Source organism: Chelon labrosus, assembly GCF_963514085.1.
Source record: "Chelon labrosus genome assembly, chromosome: 3".
Taxonomy (NCBI): Eukaryota; Metazoa; Chordata; class Actinopteri; order Mugiliformes; family Mugilidae; genus Chelon; species Chelon labrosus.
Genome location: NC_140339.1, coordinates 19,520,450 through 19,541,405, shown reverse-complemented (window position 1 = coordinate 19,541,405; position 20,956 = coordinate 19,520,450). Strand labels below are relative to the sequence as shown.

General features: G+C 40.8%; 1 protein-coding gene across 2 annotated transcripts in view; it reads right to left on the bottom strand.

The window, feature by feature from the left end:
- nfatc3a (nuclear factor of activated T cells 3a) overlaps positions 1-20,670 on the bottom strand; it is a 56,024-nt gene extending 35,354 nt beyond the window's left edge. For both annotated transcript variants that reach the window (XR_014698974.1, XM_084541129.1), the window contains exons 1-2: positions 20,148-20,670; positions 2,634-3,816 (exon numbers count right to left, since the gene is read on the bottom strand). Coding sequence is in view for 1 of the 2 variants with exons in the window: in XM_084541129.1 (XP_084397255.1) it covers positions 2,634-3,816; positions 20,148-20,238 (1,274 nt within the window). In the remaining variant the exon portion in view is untranslated. The remainder of the gene's footprint in view (positions 1-2,633; positions 3,817-20,147) is intronic.
- Positions 20,671-20,956: the final 286 nt, after the last annotated feature.

The window sequence follows — 20,956 nt, the reverse complement described above, 5'->3', positions numbered from 1 at the left end:
TGCCACAGCACTGACCACTGTAGGCTCTCTGTGAACCCTGTAACACGGGGGCATATGTATTTACAGCCTCCCAGCATGTAAACATACTCTAAACTACATGACGGGACAAATTAATTTTTTAGCTAAATTTTGTAAAGTTGGCCAGCATGGCTGACTCCCTTAATTCTTCCCCTTGCAAATGCATGTCAAATGCTGGCTACAGGCCGACCAATCTGATCAGACTGAATTAAAGACATGTGCATCAGACTTTGAGCGGAGCCATTTCACTTCATAAAGTGTCATAAAGTCTGGAACCAAACCCACTAATAAGACTGATTTTAGAACGGAAAGCCAAGGGTGTAATATTTAGCAGAGGTTTCAATCAATGAAGCCTTGTGGTTATGAATTTAACTGCATTGAGCTGCATTCTGCAGATCATCATACCTACCGCTATAGGGATTAACTTGGCTTCCTAAAGACTTATGAGCTTGTGCAGAGGCACATATGATGCAAATAGTTGCCGTGAAAATACAATGCCACTTTTGGCTTTGCTTGTTTTTAATTTTTTGTGTTGCTACATGATTATTTCTTTTTTATGTGGGATGTCATAAATTATATGAAACTGTAGTCATCTGTCAGTGTCAATACGACAATATGTAAAACTCTAAATACTTAATAATAAAGTTATATTTTCAAGTTTCACAGACAGAGTTGCCAGTATCAAGAACAAGATCTAACACTGACACAGTGTAAAAGAGCAACAGAGGCATCCTAACCCGTATGTTTTCCTCTTAGCAGCCATGACATAACTATCAGGGAAGTGTGGGTTTGCATGGCTGCTACGGTAACTGGAGCAGAGGAGGACAGAGGAAATATGAGCTTGTGACGGAGCAGGGCAGGAGCAGTGGGCTATGTCCTGACATGGCATAACCTTTCTCAAATGTCTAAGCCGAAGTGTAGGTGCTCCCAGTTCAATCATATCCCCAAAACTAGCCTCGGCTACAGTCTCCATTGTCCCACTGGCATTCTATCAATCTCTATCATTCAACCAGCGAACCAAGTAATCTTGCATTTACACAAGACGAATGTGAGGTCAAAACAATGACACCTTGTCAAATTTTCTTGCAATTTAAATTTACTCATGAATGCAGGTCTCCACTGTTCTTGTTCTTATATTAGTCCCTTTGTAATTGCTTCTGGAAATGAGGACATCTTTACTGGCTGACTCATGGTATACCAGTAAGCATACGTACATTCTTCAATAATATCATCAGCTACCTCTGCTTAAGTTATCAAATGAAAATGCATTTTTCATCCCAAATATTTTCCCACCCATTTTTGATCTTTTACAGACACTTTTTTGCTGACAAATTCAAGCCTAATCTCTGTTTATTAACGAACACCATTAACAAGTGTGTCAGTTCAGTCATTTCAGATTGTAAGGCGTGAGCAAATCCTTTGTCTGAACAATCCACCAATTTTTCACCCCACTCTCATCTCTAACTCATTCCCACCTATTCAACCTGGGCCATCTGTTATAACACCACGAGCACACATGTGCCTGAAACTCAACTTCCTTTTTCAGTCTTATTTGAAAATGGAAATTTAGTTAAAATTATATTTAATATACCCCAACATGAGCATCTATTAGCCTAAGTAAGGATGGATATTCGAAAATACTTGTGGGACAAATTTAAAACAAAGCACACTTAATCCTAACGCAATACAGACAATATTCAGTTACTGTCTTAGCTGCCAATCTCAGAGGAAAGTTCACTAACAAATACAATAAGTTCAAATTGAGACTCATCATAGAGCTGACCCTGTTATTGTCTGGACAGTTTTAGGTCTACGTGTGCAAACATTTGTGTTATGTCTATGCGTGTGTCGGTGTGTGTGCGGTGGCCCTGTTGCCATATGTGCCCCGTACTGATTTACGGTGCTAGGGGCCAGTGCACACAAACAAGGCCATGTCTTCATCTGTTGCACACATTGGAGAAACAGACAAATGACTCCCCCTATTCCTATGTATGGTTGTCTGTGTCTTTGAAGTATTTACCATGTGTGTGTGTCCTTGTGTTTCTCTTCACACATGAATAAACTTATGTCACTTTATGATGTAAGTGAGTAAATCCTTAATCAGATTTATACTGCTGATACAAAGCTCAAAGTTCCCTCTATTACTCAATACTGATTTGCTGTTCCATCCACAGGCTGGTGTTCATCTAACATGCTATATGATACTAACTTACTGCACTGCAATGTTTACACTTCACTCCAAGATCAAAAAGTGTTTTTAATCTTTATGACAGCTCACAACACTCATAAACACATTCATCACTGAGACCTATTACTTACCCTTGACATATAAATTGTTTTTAAGATTGACAATGTGTGCTGTATTCCCATTAATAATTCACAAAAACACAGATAAAATGGCAGTGTTCAGCACACCACCGTGTGTGTTTTTGTTTTTGTTTTAGTTGAACACCTTTATAAAATGTTGTATGTCACAAGAAGAGGAGTGTAAAAAACAAACTGCAACAGGAACACGTTGCAAAATTTGCCCTTGCTGTCATCTGTCACGTCAAAAAAAAAGAAACAACACTTTCTCCCCATTTTTTTCTACTCGTTCTCAACATTAACATTTTTACCTGAATATAGGTGTATGACCAGGCTTCGGTTTATTCCATGAGAAGTGGGAGGGAACTGAGAGGAACTGTTCCATAGGCCCATCCTTCTTCAGACTGTGCAGGGCATCATCTGAAGGAGAGTCTAGATTAGGAGACATATTTCCTTGGTCATCTAGCCCCAGGTCCCCCTTCCCAGGCTGCATAGCTGTTCTGTCTTGTGAGGTCTTCCTTGTCTTGGAGGGGATATCTGCCTCAGGTGGGCAGCACTGAAAGGATGACATGCCCACAGAGGGGCTGCCAACCCAAGTGTCCTCTGTCACACTGCCCCTAGGTGAAGGTCCTGGCGTAGGTGTGGGTGAGTGATGAGGAGACAATGAGCTGGGATAGCAGATATCGGCGCTAGAGTGCCGCCTCTTCCCGCAGGGTGACGTGGGACGTGAAGAAGGCCTGGAGGGTGGCCGTGGACTAAGCCAATTTTCATCTGTGACACTGGTGCGAGGGGAATGGCAGGGGGACTGTCTGGGAGACAGGTTGATGGAGTGGGAGTGGTGCACAAAGGGAGGGTGGTGGTGCTGCCAGTGGGGCTGCTCTTCCAGAACTCCACCACCAGTTTGAGGGGAGGCACAACCTGGGGAAGTAAGAGGGGAGCCCAGTGTAAACCGGGCAGCTGCTTCGTTCAGCTCCGAGTCAACATCATCATAGACGTGTGAGAATGATTCACAAGAGGAGGCGTCAGAGAACCAGCTCCTAGAGGAGAGGCTGCTGCATGGGCTAGGGCTGAGCGAAGAGTCCCGGTATGAGTGGTCCAGTGGCAAATACAGGTGGTCTCTGGACAAGGGTCTGTCACCATGGTAGTCCCCATCAGGGCCATTGGCCCTTAGGTCCTCCTCACTGGCATCCATCTCCTGCTGGCAGCTTGGAGAGATGGAGGTGATCTGAATGCTGGGGCACTCAAAGGCCTTTGGTGCCTCCACAGGAGCAGAGGGCAGTAAGGGGGAGGTGCCATATTTGGAGTCATGTGCCTCATAACTGGGGGGCTCAGATCCCAGTTTTTGTGACTGAAGGCGTGGTGAAGCATTGATGACGTGGGAGTGTGACTGCATGCCATGACGTGGAAGGCCAATAGACTGGTGGTTAGTGACCATAGACTGGGGCTGGCCCACATTTAGGATGTAGAACGCCGTGTTGTCATCAGGCTCCAGATCTAGGAGAAGAAAAGGAAGGGAAGTTTACAATAAGGCAATTGGTGGAGATGTTCTGTCATCACTGTTTTTCCTTAATGTCTCTTAGTACCCTGAGACAATGAATAAGTAAATGAATAAAAGAGGGAAAGCTTGCCAGCTGGAAAAATGAACAAACTGTAAAGACCTCAATTGCATCCCATAAATCTAAGTCTTAACTATGGAAAATAACCAACAACAAGAACAAGAAGACTAGCAATGCTATTGGCTCATCGTTCAGCACACTGACAAGCTAATACAAGATTCAACAACAATATATGATATATAATATATAAGATAAAGTGCCAACATCAAAAAGTACCAGACACTGTAAAAAAAATCTATTTTACATTACTCTTCGGGTTGTTGTATATTTATCCACAGCTCCCTCTGATGGCCTTTTAATTTGTCTGTTACATTTAAAAAAAGATAACAGTAGATGTATCTTGCACCTGTCATGCTGCACTACACCAGGATTACACTTGAGCCTCTGGCTGCCAAAATAACAATAATACAATTATTTGTACGGTTATGCCCTGAGTTTGCGCTTAAGCCCAGTTTCAGGAAATTAGAGGCCAGAGTGTTGCTGGGTAGCAGGCAGTCATACAGGCATTGTTCCAAAAGGGATAACCGATGAACAGCACTACTCAGGAAACAAATTCACACAACGGTGCGTGCTGTCGGCTGTCATCACAGCTAGCACCGGCAGGCTATTTATACCAAAGGTCATCCGGCAGAGGCAGAATGTACACACAATAACACACCCACACACAAACAAATAGACAAGAGTCCATTGTGTGCATTGACACTATTTGGTTAGAGTTTATTGATAAACTTGCACTGGATATGGTCTGCTGCTCCCTGTGGGAATACCCTCCCCACACACACACACACACACACACTCCTCTCAGTGTTTCACATGTGATATGTTATTTAACACGGAGAGTCACCGTCACATTAGAAATGCAGGAAGTGGGAAATACCACATTTTAATATGCATTCAAAAACATCTGCAGTGTCTTCATATGAAAATTTTCACTAGTGACAAGTTTAGAGCAACTTTAAAACCAAATGTGGACCTACTATAATGTACTCTGTATCACACACTGTAAGTAATATGGAAAATAAAATAGTACAATAGTGACATAATGTCAGCCTTCCTGACAGTTTTTAAGTGCTGATGAGCACAACTTCTGCTTTATTGTAACCGCTCGTGCTCTGGAGGGTCGCCGGGAGGGGGGGCTGGAGCCTGCCCCAGCTGTCACTGGGCGAGAGGTGGGCTACACCCTGGACAGGTTGCCAGTCTATCACAGGGCTAACACAGAGAGACAGACAAGCATTCACACTCACACCTACAGCTAATTTAGAATCTCCAGTTAACCGAACAAGCATGTCTTTGGACAGTGGGAGGCAAATATACAAGTCAATGAATACACATAACTTTAAGCTTGACTAAAAGCACAGAGTCGCCTGTAGAGGATAAGATTGTGAAATTCTTACACACCACTTCCCCATACCCACCTGCCTAAAAATACAATTTAGCTGCATTTAAAACTGAATAAACACTTTTGCTTTTGCTAAATGGTTAAACACAGACAGAGTCCATAATTTGGTGCCTTCTATATTTACTTTAAATGACAAAGTCTTAAAGTAGTTTGTAAAAAGCAAGATGTTGGGAGGGGAGTGTGCGTCTGTGGTTCTGTCTGCCATCTCTATCCAACAGCAACAACAGCGGCAGCAAGCTTTTTATTTATAGCTGCTCAGCTTCTCACTGGCTCTGCCTGCCAGTCACAAGACCCAGCAGTGGATCCTCTGACGAAAGCATATGACTGACAGGGAGTGAGAGAAGGACGGCAGACAGAGGAAGAAAAAGGAAGTTATAACAATTATAAAAAAAAGTGTGTATCCTCTGATTCAATGATTGTGTGAATTGTGAAATGACACAAAGAGAATGCAAAAGGGAAGATGAGAGAAAAGAAAGATAAATACGGCTAATATAAATAAAAATGTATGTATAAATAAAATAATACATAAAAAAAAATCCCTTTTAAAAGCATTTTAATCAATTTCCCAAGAACAGAGACAAAGTTACACTCTGCATGTACTGTTCTTTTTAAAATCAAAAGAAAAATAAATAAATTCAGAAAAGGCAAGGAGGAGCAGAGACATAAATATAAATGCTTTATCATTGAGCTGTTCTCTGGTGATGAAAACACATCATCTGCTGCTGAGTGCACAGTCGCATCTTCTTCTTTGTCATTGAGATGCTTTTCCAAATGGGTAAGATGGGCAAACCATCCACAACAGGATCTGAGTTACTAAGCATGATTCACTAAATAAAAAATAAAAAAAGGACAGGTAGGAAGAGAGTCAGAAAGGAAGGGAAAATAAAACATCCTCTCCCCTTCTCTGTGGAGTTGTTGTTGCTAATCACCACAGATCCCAGGGGAGGACAGATATTAAGAGACTTACTGTAAAAGAGGCATGGCCAGGTGATTATGTTAGTAGATTTGGGTACAGTTTAAAAAGATCTGATATTAAAGTAGGCATTCCTTGTAGTATGTAGTACATCAGTGGCACCATAAACTTGTTGTAAGTTCTGAAGAAATGTCATCCTATTTTTATATTTTATATATTATATATTATTGCATTACATTGTTTTGTATAAATGTGATAAATATAAAATAGCAAGACAAAATAGTATTTCAAATTTTGTGAAAAAGTGAGATGCCTTGAAAAATGCATATACTTTTGTACTTGTGTATATGTTTACCCACCAATATACATGGTGAAGAGAGTAAGTAGGCAGCTGGGACCAGATGAGGGTCACAGAGGGGGCGACCGTGTTACCTGGCCCACAGCCTTCTCCTTGCACCAAGATAAGATTAGCCTGCTACCTAAAACCCTCCAGTGTAAGGGAAGGGTGGTGGTGGGAAACCCCCCTTGTCAGAGCCAAACCAGTCACCTTAGGAGAGGATGGGAGAGAAGAGGAGAGGAGAGGAGAGGAGAGAAGAGAAGAGAAGAGAAGAGGAGAGGAGCATGTAGTACTGTTGTTTTATCAATGGCCTTGGTTGCAAAGTCTCTGCACTGTTCCTGAATGTCCTGTGCGTCACACACTCCTCAAGTGTCCATACATCAGACAGCCAATCTGGTTAAATAAAGATCTCTAAGAGGCTTTGCTGTACCTAAGATAATAATAGCTCTACCTCACTGGGAGATGATTCAGTGAAGCATGGATTGGTGGATGTTTGTGACACAAAACCAAGATTTTGTTCTCACGGTAACCACAGGGAACGGCCTGATGATCCACTGCTGATGGTGGTATTCGCTTTGGCTCCTTGACACAAAGCTCAACAGGCCTCTGGCTGACCGCAACACTGCCTGGGGATTCTCACTAGGGGGATAATCCATAAAGAATCGGTCCCTCCCTCCACCTACTCTCACTGCACACGAAATGTGTCAGGGTCCTGTGACCGGCAGTGACACACAGGCCCACATTCTGAGAAAGCCCAGTTTACTACAGAGGAAGGGATGGATCTGTCTCTCCCCGAGAGGATGACAAGATCATTGCTGCTGCAGGTTCTTGCTGGTGCACCAGAGACCTTTCAGTCTACTTCTCTTTGTCTGTATATGTGCATGGCTATGGGTATAAAAGTGTGGGTGGTGTATGAATGTGTGTATGTTCCTGTGTGCATGTGGTTGTACCTCTGTGCCTTCCTGTGTTTTTTGCACATACTATATGAGTTTTCTGTTGCACATGAGAGTGTGTATGTATGTGTATGTGCACATGCCCAAACACATATCAGTGTCTTAGGTTACCAACTAGCCCCAACACCATGTGCTGCTGGAGCAGGAGGGTAACCTAAGCCAGGGTTCCCTTTGTGGTGGACAAGCAGGTTGATTAGAGCAGGCTCTGCTTACATCCCCTGTACAGAAGGCTTTGTGTTTAACCCAGTCTCCTCTTTCAGCTCTCCTCAAGAGCTGCTGATCAATAGACCCGTGTACCAACACACCATGGACTGAAAGCACCATGGGACAAATGTCATATTTCTCAGGTAAATTATCAATGTGAAACAGTAAATATGTGTTCAGTAAACCACTGCAAAATGATCAGTGTATCTAGAACATTTTTCTAAAACGTTTCTTGAGCACTTTAGACATTATCCTTCTCATAGAAAAAAATTCCAATGCCAACATTTCAACTCAACTGAAAACCAATGGTGAATATACACATTAATTATTCTCTTCAGTCATTTTAAATAAGATGATGACATGTTTGTTTTTTTTTTAATAAAAAAGGCAACTTCCTAGATTTAAACATTTTACTTTACACTTTAACACATGAGATCATATAGATATTTGCAGAGATTACCGGCAGAGATCCCTTTAATTCCTTCCCCCTGGGTTTTCCAAGAACTCTGTGGCTGGCATGGTGCCTGCATTTCTAAACACAGAGCCTGTGACGCACTTCCACACGCGTATTGTAAGGGTTGGCCTACACCTGTGACTCTAAACCTTGCAGAGTGGGTTTATGCCAAACCTAACGGTGATCCCTCAATGTGTAGGTGGTTGGGTATGCGCACAAGTAAAATTCAGTGAGCAAAGGAGAAATCGAAATGTAAGGGACAATAAGGCAGGCCAGATCTATCAAGAGCTATGAGGGACAAAGAAGAAGCCTGAGGTATGAGTCTCACTTTAATCTGGCATTTGCAGAGCCATGTTATTGTCTTATCCTGTAATGTTATGTTAAGGTTACATCAAAAAGTCCTTCCTTTGTCGTCACAAAAGACTCGCCAGCCAGCAGAGGCTTAACAATGGCAGTCTAAGCCAATGTTAACATATGCCGGCAGCTAAATTAAGCTCCTAATTAACAATCTCATGCAGAGACAACATTATGGGATAAACACAGAGTGCCAAGTAACCACCTGAACTAAATACCCACCAACGCACAAAGATCTGTCTCAAACACTTCACAAACTGTGTTTCGGGTAAATGACTATAGTACTCTAAAGCTCAAGTGAAGGTTAAGAGTTTCACATATACCCAAGATACTAGGGTTAAAAAACAGGAGCATTAAAACAAAACAAACTAAGAAATATAAAATGAACGACAAAAAGAGATAAACGAAAATTATCCAAAACCTAAGACTATCTAAAGAGGCTGCTCACTGAAAGCACCATAATCGCAAAGCATAAACAGCAGCTTCACAGGATGTGTTCAGAAACAGTACAGCCGTCTAAGTCACCAACATTTTAGCTGATCTGAGAACACACTATACTATATTTTCTTCTATTTTTACACAATATAAAAATAGAAAAAAATATTACTGAACCATTTTCTCTGGACACAGCTGTTCAAAGCTGAAAAGCGGTCTACAATGCAGACACATACACAAAGTGAGAAAAATCTAAATAGTTTATTCTCTAAGCTGGAGCATCATATACCATAAACAGATCTTAAGAATGCCGGCATTATGTCAAATACATGGTATAGAGGTTGTAGGAGAGGCATTTACTTGTGGACCTGTTGCATGTAAGCACCAGTTTTTGCATGCATAAACAAAAATTCTCTATTTTTTAAAATTCTCCCAATAACCACTTTTTTGAGTGCATGCAAACACAAAACTTGTCAGACTGTATATGGATGTATTTGTGTTCAGTGGAGCAGGAGAGCTACAGTGCATTAGAAGATTGGCCTCGAAGGCGAACACAAGCGGCCTGATGGCCTGCAATAACCCAGAACAGATAACATCAGAGGCTACTGCTAGCAGGGGTGACATTTAAACAATCTGTCAGAGCTGAGTGTGCATGTGCCTGAAAAAGTCAACCAGGGAGAGGGAGCCAGAGAGAGAGAGAGCAAGGGAGAGGGACACAGAGGAGAAACAGAGTGAGAACGTTGTTCTGCCTATGTGTGGGAGAGAATAAGAGAAAGCAAGGGAGGTTTGAAGAGAAATATAGAGACATTTGGACACTATGGATATGTAGTAAGACTGTAATATATACATACAACTGATAAATGCACTAGTGTTTCGACTGATTCCTTCAACCCATATTCATAGCAAATCATATAGATTACCATTTTGTATGTGCTTATTTTGTGTGTGTATGCACGCTCCTGGATTATCCTAAACCATTATCCCACTTCCTATCCTTTCGTTATCTTGCACAGTTGTTGAGTAGATGATCAGACTATGATGAGCTAATAATAGGATATGCTGTGTCCTGAAGTTAAGGGTTCTGGGGCTTTCGGGGAAGCCCTGTAACAGCCATGCTACACTTTATCTCGCTTGCAATCAGACAAACTAGCAGGAAACAATCAAGGAGAAACCAGGAAGACTGTCATTTTCTTTCCAAAATGGAGGTGATCTTTACTTTGCATCTTTTAGACAAACGCCAAACCTCAACAATCTTCCTTTAAAACATTTATACATCATTAGTAATAATTCTGCAGGCATGACTTATTTCAATATTGTGATATTAAAATGTTACTGGTTATTTCTGCTCTAGGTGCCACCATTTTAATGATCAGACAAGTGATCATGCTGGTAAAACCCCTACCACCTCCAACCACAATTGGTGTCCAGTGCCCTTTCAGCCCATCTGTCAAAGTCCACATGGTCCACATTCCAGTTTTGACCCACACAGTAGGGTCTTTTTAGCCCCATGAGGCCCTGTTGGAATGTTTACCATCATCCCGTTGAAAATGCAAATGGTGCATCACAAGTTTAAAAGGGACTTCTCAAGAACTTTCATGTTGTTCGAATTTATCACTTCTATAATTTACCAATAACGAACCAATTTTAGAATACTTCATGCCTGATTATTAGACACATAACCCATAAGTGTGGCTGCATCAAGAAGAGGTGCCAATACCAAGCATTAGCCTGACTGAAATATGGCTTTGAGGGACAGCCTAAAATAAAGTGGGATTCAAAGCGCACTAATCCCTGTGTGGCAAGCCTCGCCTCATAGTAAACGAGGACCAGAGAAAGAAAGAAAAAAAATGAAACTCGATGCAGGAGTTCAACAGCTTTCTCTCTGGTGTAATGCAGCCTCTGACATGTTGATACAGCGCAGCCAGCGGTAGCTTCAGTTACACTAAATTTAAACTAGACAGATGCCACACATAGTTACTCATGCCTCGCCCCGGGAAACAAACGTCTCATTCATCACAGTCGGTGCTGGGACCCCCTCAATTCAGCAGGGTTAGGGGGCACCCACATGGTGATTGTACTCCACATGTAGACCTCATGCATGACTGTCTGACCTTCGAACTCTCCGTCTTTCACTTTTTCATAGAAATCCGTACTTGTAGGTCCATTAACTCTCCTTTACTCACACATACAACATTTTATTTTAAATTAAGATTTAGGACATCCATTAAAATGTATCTAGCTGTGAGCTGTGAGTGTATGTCCGTTATCTACTTCTGGTATGAACCAAGTTTAGTTGGGTCATTCCTAGAATGTCAACAAAATATATATATATATATATATATATATATATATATAAATCTATTTTAAATAAATAAGAAGACACGTGCTAAATAGACACCAGTGTAGTGGAAGTGAACCAGCACATAATATCAGAGAAAATGTAATTCTGGACATATTTTAGGTTTAACTGGAAACCTCCTCCTAAATTTGTTGAAAATTTGTTTTCAGTCAAAAATTTAAGTTCAGCATTATTTTGTCATTTCTATCAGACTTTGTTATTACACTACACCTCGTGCTGTAATAAAAGCTGTTTTGTCAGAGTGATGGCGCCCACCCCTCAACCTTAAAGTCTAGACGAACACACACGCGCGCAAAACACACCTGGCTCGAGTCTGGGAGTGCCGGCACACTCACCTGGCGATGTGGCACACAGCATTCTTCCACTCCTCTCCTCGTTAAGATCACAAAGTGCTTGAGCTGTAAAAAGTTGAAGGCTCCAGACGTGCTGGGACGAGAGGGATTCTCCTGCTGTAAGTACGAACGAGTCACTAGAACCTGCCGCCTGCCCTCTGCCACTCTCTTTGGGAGCTCAAAATAGTCCACCATGAGAGCGATGTAATTTCAGTCTTTCAGTCTTTCCCACGACAAGGACTGAGAGGATCATGCTCTTGGTTCACAGAAGCAGAGCACTGACAACAACACTGACAAGGGCAAAAAGGCTTTCTCCACTCGTTGCTGTCAGTTTGATGATTTAATTATGATAAAAACAAGCCACTGACATATCCTTACATCAAAGCACGACAAAGACGATTCTACAGGTACAAGAAGTGTCAAAGCCCATTAAGAGAACCAAATCAAACCTGACTAGTCACTAAGTGGTTGTGGTGACTGCCGGCATCTGGAGATTTCATTAGCCTAGATCAGTCTCTCTGATGTCACTGGTGGTCTCTTTCATATCCTGAGAAAGCAGTGAGAGGAAAGACGCCTCAGTCGTCCTGGTGGCGGGTGTGCTATTCTCTGTGCTGCTATGGCGGCAACCGGCAAACCACAAAAAAACTTCTTTCAGAATGTGAGATACAAAAACGCACCGGGAGAAGGTCAAGGTGTCAAGAAAAAACGAAACAAAGAAAGGTTTACACAAGGTGAGCAGGTGAACAGAAACGCTGTTCATGTTCCCCTCACCATCAGCTTGAGAGTGGTGTGGCCCTCTCTCCTTTCATTCCACCCTGCCATCTGAACCCCACATGGCATGTCTGGGCAGAGAGCCAGACCTCCGCATTGGATCTACAACTCTGCCACCCATAAAGGGCACTTCTTCCCCCCTTCCCAATTTCACGTCTAACACCCAATGAGTGCACTGAATTATCATGACCTGTTTACCCAATACTTACCAGTACCTTTTTCTAACACGTCACAATAGATGCTCTCCCACAAATAATACATGTTGGAGCATATATAAGATTTTGTGTTATTTTTATACACGGCACATGAATGTGTAGCGGCACATATAAAAGGAAATATGTTCTATAATTAGTTTGTACAACCAGGCTTACCCCAGTCTTGATACTATAGATGAAAGAAAGTCTGGGGCCACTGTCTGCAGCAAGTGAAACCATCACACACAGGTCTCTAATACCGCCACTTTCAGTGACATTTGTTTCACAATGACAGTTGGCTGTGAGGTACAAAGTGAAAAGGTCTAACACTGTCGGACCCGCTTATAAAGAAAATTACTCAAAACATCACTTACATGCTTTACAACGCATGGTTTTTCCCGCCTATGCAAATCTACAGAGATGTTTATTTTTTGTTTGGGTTTATTGTTAATTTGTTTTGACGGCCTAAAGTAACACAGTTTAAACGAAATAAATAAAAATGAAACAAGCTGAACCATTATAGAAAAAAAACTGTTCCAGCAACTAAGTGAAATAAGAGGACAAGTGATTGTGACACTACATTGATGGAAATGCCAGACGTAGCTGCTTTTCCTAGCGTTCCGTCTCAAGAAGTGAGGTTTACAGTTTGATATATTACAGTTTATTTAAAAACAATCAAATTAATTAAAAGAATTATAGTAATTTTTAATAACTAAACGCTTAATAATTGACTGGAATAAGTTCCAATACAATAATGTAGGAGGCATGGTACTTTTGTTTGTCCCATGTATTAATTGAAGGAATGTATCAGTCTTCCCACTGGTCCACGCCGGCCTAATGTTTTTGTCTGTTGCTATTTTTAGTGTCTTCACTGGAATGAAAGCTTCAGTCACATGATTTTTGAACATCAGCGTTTATTTTCTATATCTGTTTCCATTGCACTTTTTTTCTGAATGTGAAATTTTCAGATGCGTTTCGAAAGGGATGAATGAAAACAAATTGTAGAAAACTTTAGAAAATAGAAAGGGAACTAAGAAAGAAGCAAATTACTTAAACAATTAAACAAAATCACTGACATTCAAAATTCTTGTCTCAGCTGGGTGTATAGCAACCAGTAGGTTACTGATTCAATCCTTGGTTCTTCTGTCCTTACATTTCCTTAGGTAAGACAATAAACGCAAGTTGCTCCTATTTTATATTTTCAAACTATGAAGGACCTGTCCTCTGCCCCATGTCTCTGGATTGGACACCCACTTTGAGTGTTAAAATCAATTGGGGCAAGTTGTTTTTTTTTGCTCCTTGCCCAAAACCTGTGGTTTGTTGCTAGAGACACTTTATCAGTCTGGACAGGATAAGACAGAAAGTTTAACTCATTTTGTGACTAGATTGCTCATAATCCGTGGGTGAGAGAGAACACAAATGTTCCCACTTCCAAATAAGTCACACAGCCAGCTGTGAAAAATTGGCTGACTTAACTTGATTTCCAGTTTCTCAAGCATCTATCATTATCTTTTTTTAGCTTGCAATACTATTGCACTACGGTAGTGCTCTGCAACTAGTGTTTGGTCATTGTTACAGGGTACAGCCCAGTATGAGTTTTAGGTTTTGACTTGGCTTACATTTTGACACATTAACCGTTTCAACATTTTAACAACACAATACATTACAATACGATACACTGCAATTGACATAAAGTGTAATAAAATAATCAATGCTGAGAGTCTCTCCGATGTTTTGATATGATTTATGGATGTGCTTCTGTACACCAATGTCCCAACCCTACCTCGCGTTACAATGGAAAGTGAAGAGTCCGATGAGGAGATTTAATTTGATTTAAATCAGTAAGCTCCTGCAAACTTAGGTGTGGCACGAAGCCTGAGTCAAATGAACAGGGAGCTGCCAAATACAATGCTCGTAACTCTAAGTGCAATACAATCATCACAAGTGAAAAAATAATAATATAAGTCCTTTGTCACAACACCTTTTGTTGGTACGTTTTACACAACCACAACGCTTGTTAGTCTGATAGGAATTATTATAAACACGCTAAAACAACAGCTTTGTGCATGCAGACTAACTTTGCTATCCAAACTTGGACAATTCTTGTAAACTTCTCTACAGGCTGAGACAGCAGTCGTCCCCTTTCTCCAGCAGCATTACCTGCAGGCAGTGAATCCACATCATCACAGGACAAGACGACGGATATCTGCATTCACCTCAGCAATATTATTTGTTTCACATTTGTTTCTAGAGAGATATGCGAATATGCTGAGACTGCGGCTGGAAACACCATTGCTCTAAAAACTAAATGTATGCATTTCTTATTCCTTTACTGCCATGAATCAATTTTTTATACTGAAAATATAGAAATATGTAAAATCTTTCTTAGTGAAAAAAGAACCAGATAATAAGTAAGAATACCCACAGCTAGCTGGTAGCTACACACTGACTATAGGAAGACGAGAAAACCTACACTGCCTCATCGTTTCAACCTACGGCCTTCAGAAACTTAATGAAACCCCAGGTTTGCAAACCCTTCAGATTTACTTTTACATTAAGCACAGAAATAGCCAATATGTTTAGTAGAATTTTTCTAGGAGTGAGTAGTATTCACAACTGAAAAACTCTCAATTGAGGCTTGAGGATTATTCAGTATATGAAGGTAATTTAGATTCATATTTGTTTTATGAAATGTGTATAAACAAATCTCTTTATCTCAACAGAATGTACTGAAAGGAATGCAAATGTGACACAATAAAGAAATTCAGTATTTTAGCCTGCAAAAGAAAATATGCATGGGTTCTTTGGTTCTACTTGTCCTGTTGGCTGGTGAGTCCAAAAATATTTCAGACAAATAGGAAAAAGAAAAATCATTTTTTATGCACAGACACTGAGTCCACACTCGGTGTCATGCAAGCATGACGGAGCCCTGAATACATGGACCATGCAATCACACCATGTTGCCAGCGAGTCATCAGCTACCCTCAGATTAATTGTGTCAATGTGGTGCCGACCGCAAGGTTCACAAGCACAATGGCTGAGGAAGGAAAGAGGAAAATGTGCACGTACTGAATACTAATTTGTTTATCGCGTTATCATTATCATAGCATGATCACAACATTGAACACTTGCTGCATTTACATGAAAACTTGTATTCTACTAATAATCAAAATAACAGCGCAATCAGAATGATAAGGCCACATGTAACCCTACTCAGTCGGAACCGACCTGTAAACCTTTGAATAATAACAGGAAAATGCACAGTGGTGCAGTGGTTGGCGCTAATGGTGCTTTGGGTGCTCTGGCTCCTCCCACAATCCAAAGACCTATGTGTTAGATTAATTGGTAATTCTAAATTGGTCATAGGTGGTGTGGACGTGGATGGTTATATCCCACCCCACACCCAATGACACTGAAGTTTTTCTCATCTTTCCATCTTGGTCATATTCGGCTTTTTAACGAATTCTTCTTTTGATCAGTGGTCAGATTCGCCTCCATAGCAGGCAGATCTACTTTGCACACGTCATAAAAAGTTATATTCTGATTGATGTTTGGGTGCATGTAAACTCATATATCTTATTGGATCCTTTTATTTAGCATCAAAGTAAACAATTAAGTCGGAAACTCTAATCAAAATGATTTCAGTCAGGTTGAAGAAATATTACCCATGTATCGCACACTGCAGATCCAACAACCTGGAGTCAAACCAGAGACTCAGCAGATAAGGGCATTTTAGGTCATGTGGTACATGCGCTAACCTTTGCGTTCATCAGATCGTGTGATTTTTATTTTATTTTATGATTATGAAAGAATTTACCTCACTTTCTAGTCCAGCTGCTTCTCAGAGGGTAATTCACTTGTACATAATCAGGGGAAAACCCTTACAGTAAGATTGCCCGTTGCTGCCGAATAGAACAGTGGAATATTTCACCTCAAAGAGGCGACTGTTTCCTGAGCGACAAGAAAACACAGAGAGAAAGGAGACACAGACACACATACAAGCAAACGAAGAGCAGAACAAAAAAAAAAAAAGACAGATGGAGAGGTGCGCTATACTGTACCACAGACTTACACAGATTTTTTAATCACATTTACATATGCAGGTAGAACGACAGCAAGCTAACAGCTGGGCTAAGAGAAAGGTGAACAGGAAGCCAACCATTCACTAGTCAGCTCCATTGAAGCACATGATGAAAATGAAAGATGGAAAACAATGATATGACCCTGTCACAAACACGATGTTCATCTGCTAAAAAAACATGTTAATGTTAGTTTTGAATGGCATTACCTCTCCTTTTCACAACACTTAACAGTCTTAAAAGGGTTCAAACAACAAGTAACAATGACAAACTCAGACAAGTATGAACCACAACATTCACACTCGAGGTTCCCTTCCCTTCGCTGTTACACGAACAAGCCCTGACTTGAGCCTTGCCTTCAGCGAAGGAGACCAACTCAGGAGTGTGCAACTCCCTGTAACCGTGGCTGAGTGATGTTGTAGTATTCTCCACTTATGAATTTGGCCAGGCATCCCCCTCTTTTGGGCCAAGTCATACAGTCCAGACCAGATTAAAACCACTTGCACAGTGGTTCTTTTATTCCTACACAGTTTTTCCCTCATCCCATCTCCAAATCAAACTCTTTTTTTTTTTAATCAGAGGAAAATCTTATTTAAGATTCCACAAGCCAATCCTTCATGGAGTCACTTCTTTGCCCAAGTTTCATGAAAAGGGGAAAGCTAAAGATTTCACTCGTTCCAATGATGGAAAGACGAAACAAATGAAACTAAATTTAGCATGGACTGCAAAGCAAAGACTAATTCATAAATGGGTAATAAGCTTGTGACTGTGTCACTTTAAGACCTGTTCACACTCTGAGTTTTTTAACTAAATAAATAACACAAACTCCAAATGGCATCAGCGTCTGTTATCACTTGAGTAAGGATGCAACTTTTGCAACGGATTTTGCACAGCCACTTCAGCTTCTCAGTGGTCATTTTACCACACCACCTCACTCTACCATCTATCAGGGAAGTTTATCTGTTTATCTGCAAATATTTTGCCCAGAGTAGACTGCTTTGTGAGTATTTTTCCTGTTTTATTAATATTGCCCTTTTTAAGTTTTCTCAAAACCAACAAACGTACTCTTCTTGTCATAGCTGGTGAATAGTTGAAATCTCTTCCGTCATTCTGTTTCCTCAATCAACAACAAGTAAACATAAAAAAGGGCAAAATCCCCTCTTAGTAATGACAGAAAACAACCGCATTTGGCTAAATATTATCCTGCAATCTAACTGAAAACTGCTTTACGTCATCAACATGATGACAGACACTCACAAAATAACACATTCATTATCTATACGGTGAACTATTACCGCCACAATGTCCTCTTTTGACAACAACTAAAAGCAGCTTCAGAGTTGTTTCTTTCGCTTTCTTAACACTGGACAACAGAAAAGCAACAAAGCTTTAAAAAATCTGTAATACCTGTAATAAAGCACTGCAACATACTTATTGCACACCCGTTGCTTCCATCGCTACGCTGACCCTACGATATACTCAGTGTGAGTGAAATGTTCGGATCTATTCAGGTGAAAATCCTCCAATGCTTTTTTGTATAGTTTTAGACACATTCTTTGTTGTTCTGTCTGAAATATGTGGCATCTTCAATAATGAAGCTTCAATAATGGATCTTCCAAATGGTCTACAATGTCATCATAACCAAGATTTCCACATAATCGAAAATATCAAATACGAAAAGAGATGATTTACAGTTTATCCAATTCCTGACAATTAAACTTCTACTGATCACTTCCTTTGTTTCTATTGTTATATTAAAGACAATTATAATCATCTGAAATTAATTATTAATGAATAAACTATTGCATCAAATTTTTGAATTTTTGAAATTACAATTCTGTGAGATGTGCGTTTTGGCATTCTCACCGTGGTATTTCAGTTTAGCCTGATGAAGATAGAATAGGCAATGTGGGATTGGTATTCTGAACTTTTCATTTAATATGGTCCGAATGTAAAAACCACATCACAGTGAGTGCAACATATCCTGATATCACAAATTTACGATTTTTTTTTTAACTAAACACCTTTCTATAGTAAGAGTATGATAATTATACAAATTCACTTTTTATTTACAGTATGTCACTAACATTTGCGACATCCATGACGTGAAAGATTTTTTTCGGCAGTCATGTTACAAACCACATCATTTTGATGGCAAACACATTTCTACATTTCCTGTGCTACTGCTCTTAGAAATATTAATGGCAAAAATAACTTACTGGTATCATGATCTTGCAACATGTTAATTTAAAAAAAAAAAAGAAAAGGTTAACAAACTTTAATAAACTTCAAATTGCTTGTATTATCTAGAGCTCAAGTCAAAACATTTTACTCCCAGAGGAACACTTTGGATTCTCATTTGTGCCAAATACCAAAACCTAAAAGTAGCCCAAATGAGGCGATAAACGGCTGAAACAAAGCACTTCCTAGAATGTGTCCCGGAGCAGGGCTGAGGGCACCTCACCTCTATCCCTGGCCTCTGTTCTTAAAATCTATACGCAAGGATTGAGTATGAATTCATTGTGGTGACACCCACACACCGCAAATAAAATGTAAAAGTCTTAAGGTGCATTTGTCTTTTTGATATTTGAATATAAAATTATATCCATTGTAAATTACAGGGTTGTATGCAATTAATATGAATGTTAGCTAAGCACGAGTAGTTGATCTGTAGTTACCTTAACACAAACACAGTAAAACCTGCTGTCTTTGGAGACACACATAACTCAAATCAAACATAACATCTGCATTTACAAATATCGTTAAGAAATGATATGCCAAACGTTTGACTGTTTAATTAATATATTTTCTTAAAAGCACGCTAAAACAAATACATATCAACTGCAAACCGTGCAATTCAGCTGTATAGTTATAAAGTAAGTAAATAAAGAGTGAATAAAAGGCTTGACAACATTAGCATGTGCTTTGCAGAAATGAGGCAGAGTGACAGTCAAGCTGCTCCTTTCCTCAACCATACTTCTACCATCATCAACCAAGCCCTCCTGCACACAGTCCCGCCAGAGACAAACGGCGGGCTGCTTCAGTTGACAGGCTGTCAACTTCATGTACGAGACATTCACCAGTTTCTAACTGTCGCTGTTAAATTGCCAAACGACAACAGTGCGCTAACCCGCTAAGTTAGCATGTGAAGCTAATGACAGCTGGCATCGTGGACATTAGCTCGTAGACCACGGCACAACCCATGACATTTAAATATCTCAATTTGTTTTTAGTAAACATTTGTGGGTGCTGGTTCTTCTTTTCCTGAAATACACAGAGTGCGGTTGAAAGTTGCCGGGCTAACTTCAAGCGGCAGTTGAAGAAGAGTAACTAGCCCTAAGTTTACTACCACACACACACACACAGTACGTGTATACATATATATCTATTAAATGGTGCCACTGGGCACGCCGAAAAACACTAACCTGCGGGGCCTAGCGGCTGCTGCTGCCCGTCCTCCCCGAAGATCAGTCTGAAGTCCAGCTCCTCATTCCCGGGGCAGTTTGCAGTAGTCATCGGGTTTGACAGCTCGGGTTTTACCCCGCCACTCGACCGTCGACCGCTGGAGCAAATTCACGCCTGTCCTCAAATGTCACAACATTTACCGACTGCCGCGACGACAAACTTTCAACTTTTGCTCATTTCATTCGCGAGCTCTCGGCCAGGCGCACGAGCCCGTGCTTTGCTTTTTCCCTCCCTCCTCGTTTGACAAATCCAAAATACAGGTCGCTGCCGCCTCTTCCTCTGGCAGTTGACGAGCGAAATTCAGGCTTCAACTTGAGAGAAAGTCGCCTGCCCCTTCTGCCTCTCCCGGTTTCACTATTTCTCTGCGTCTCCCGACCCGCCGTGGGCAAGAGAGAAGTGTTTTTTTTCCCCCCTCCCCGCGTTTAAAAGCCGACGAACAGTTATATTCGTCCCGTTCCCCGTCTCTCTCTCTCTCCTCCGGTCCGTTTCTCGGTCTCTCTCTCCCCGGAGCTCCTATCCCAACTTTTACTAACCCCGCGTGACAAGGCAGTTCCAGCGGTGACGTCAGCAGACACAACACAACACACACACACAGACACACACACACGCTCACAGCTCCTCTGCTGTGGAGTTAATAAACACTTATTAAAGTATTACCAGCTTATCAGCCTGAAATATACAACGTGTTTTATGCTTTGGAATAAGTGAGAAAATGCGGAAATGGAATGTGGAAATTTAAAATAACATTTTGCTGGAAAACTAAAATGTA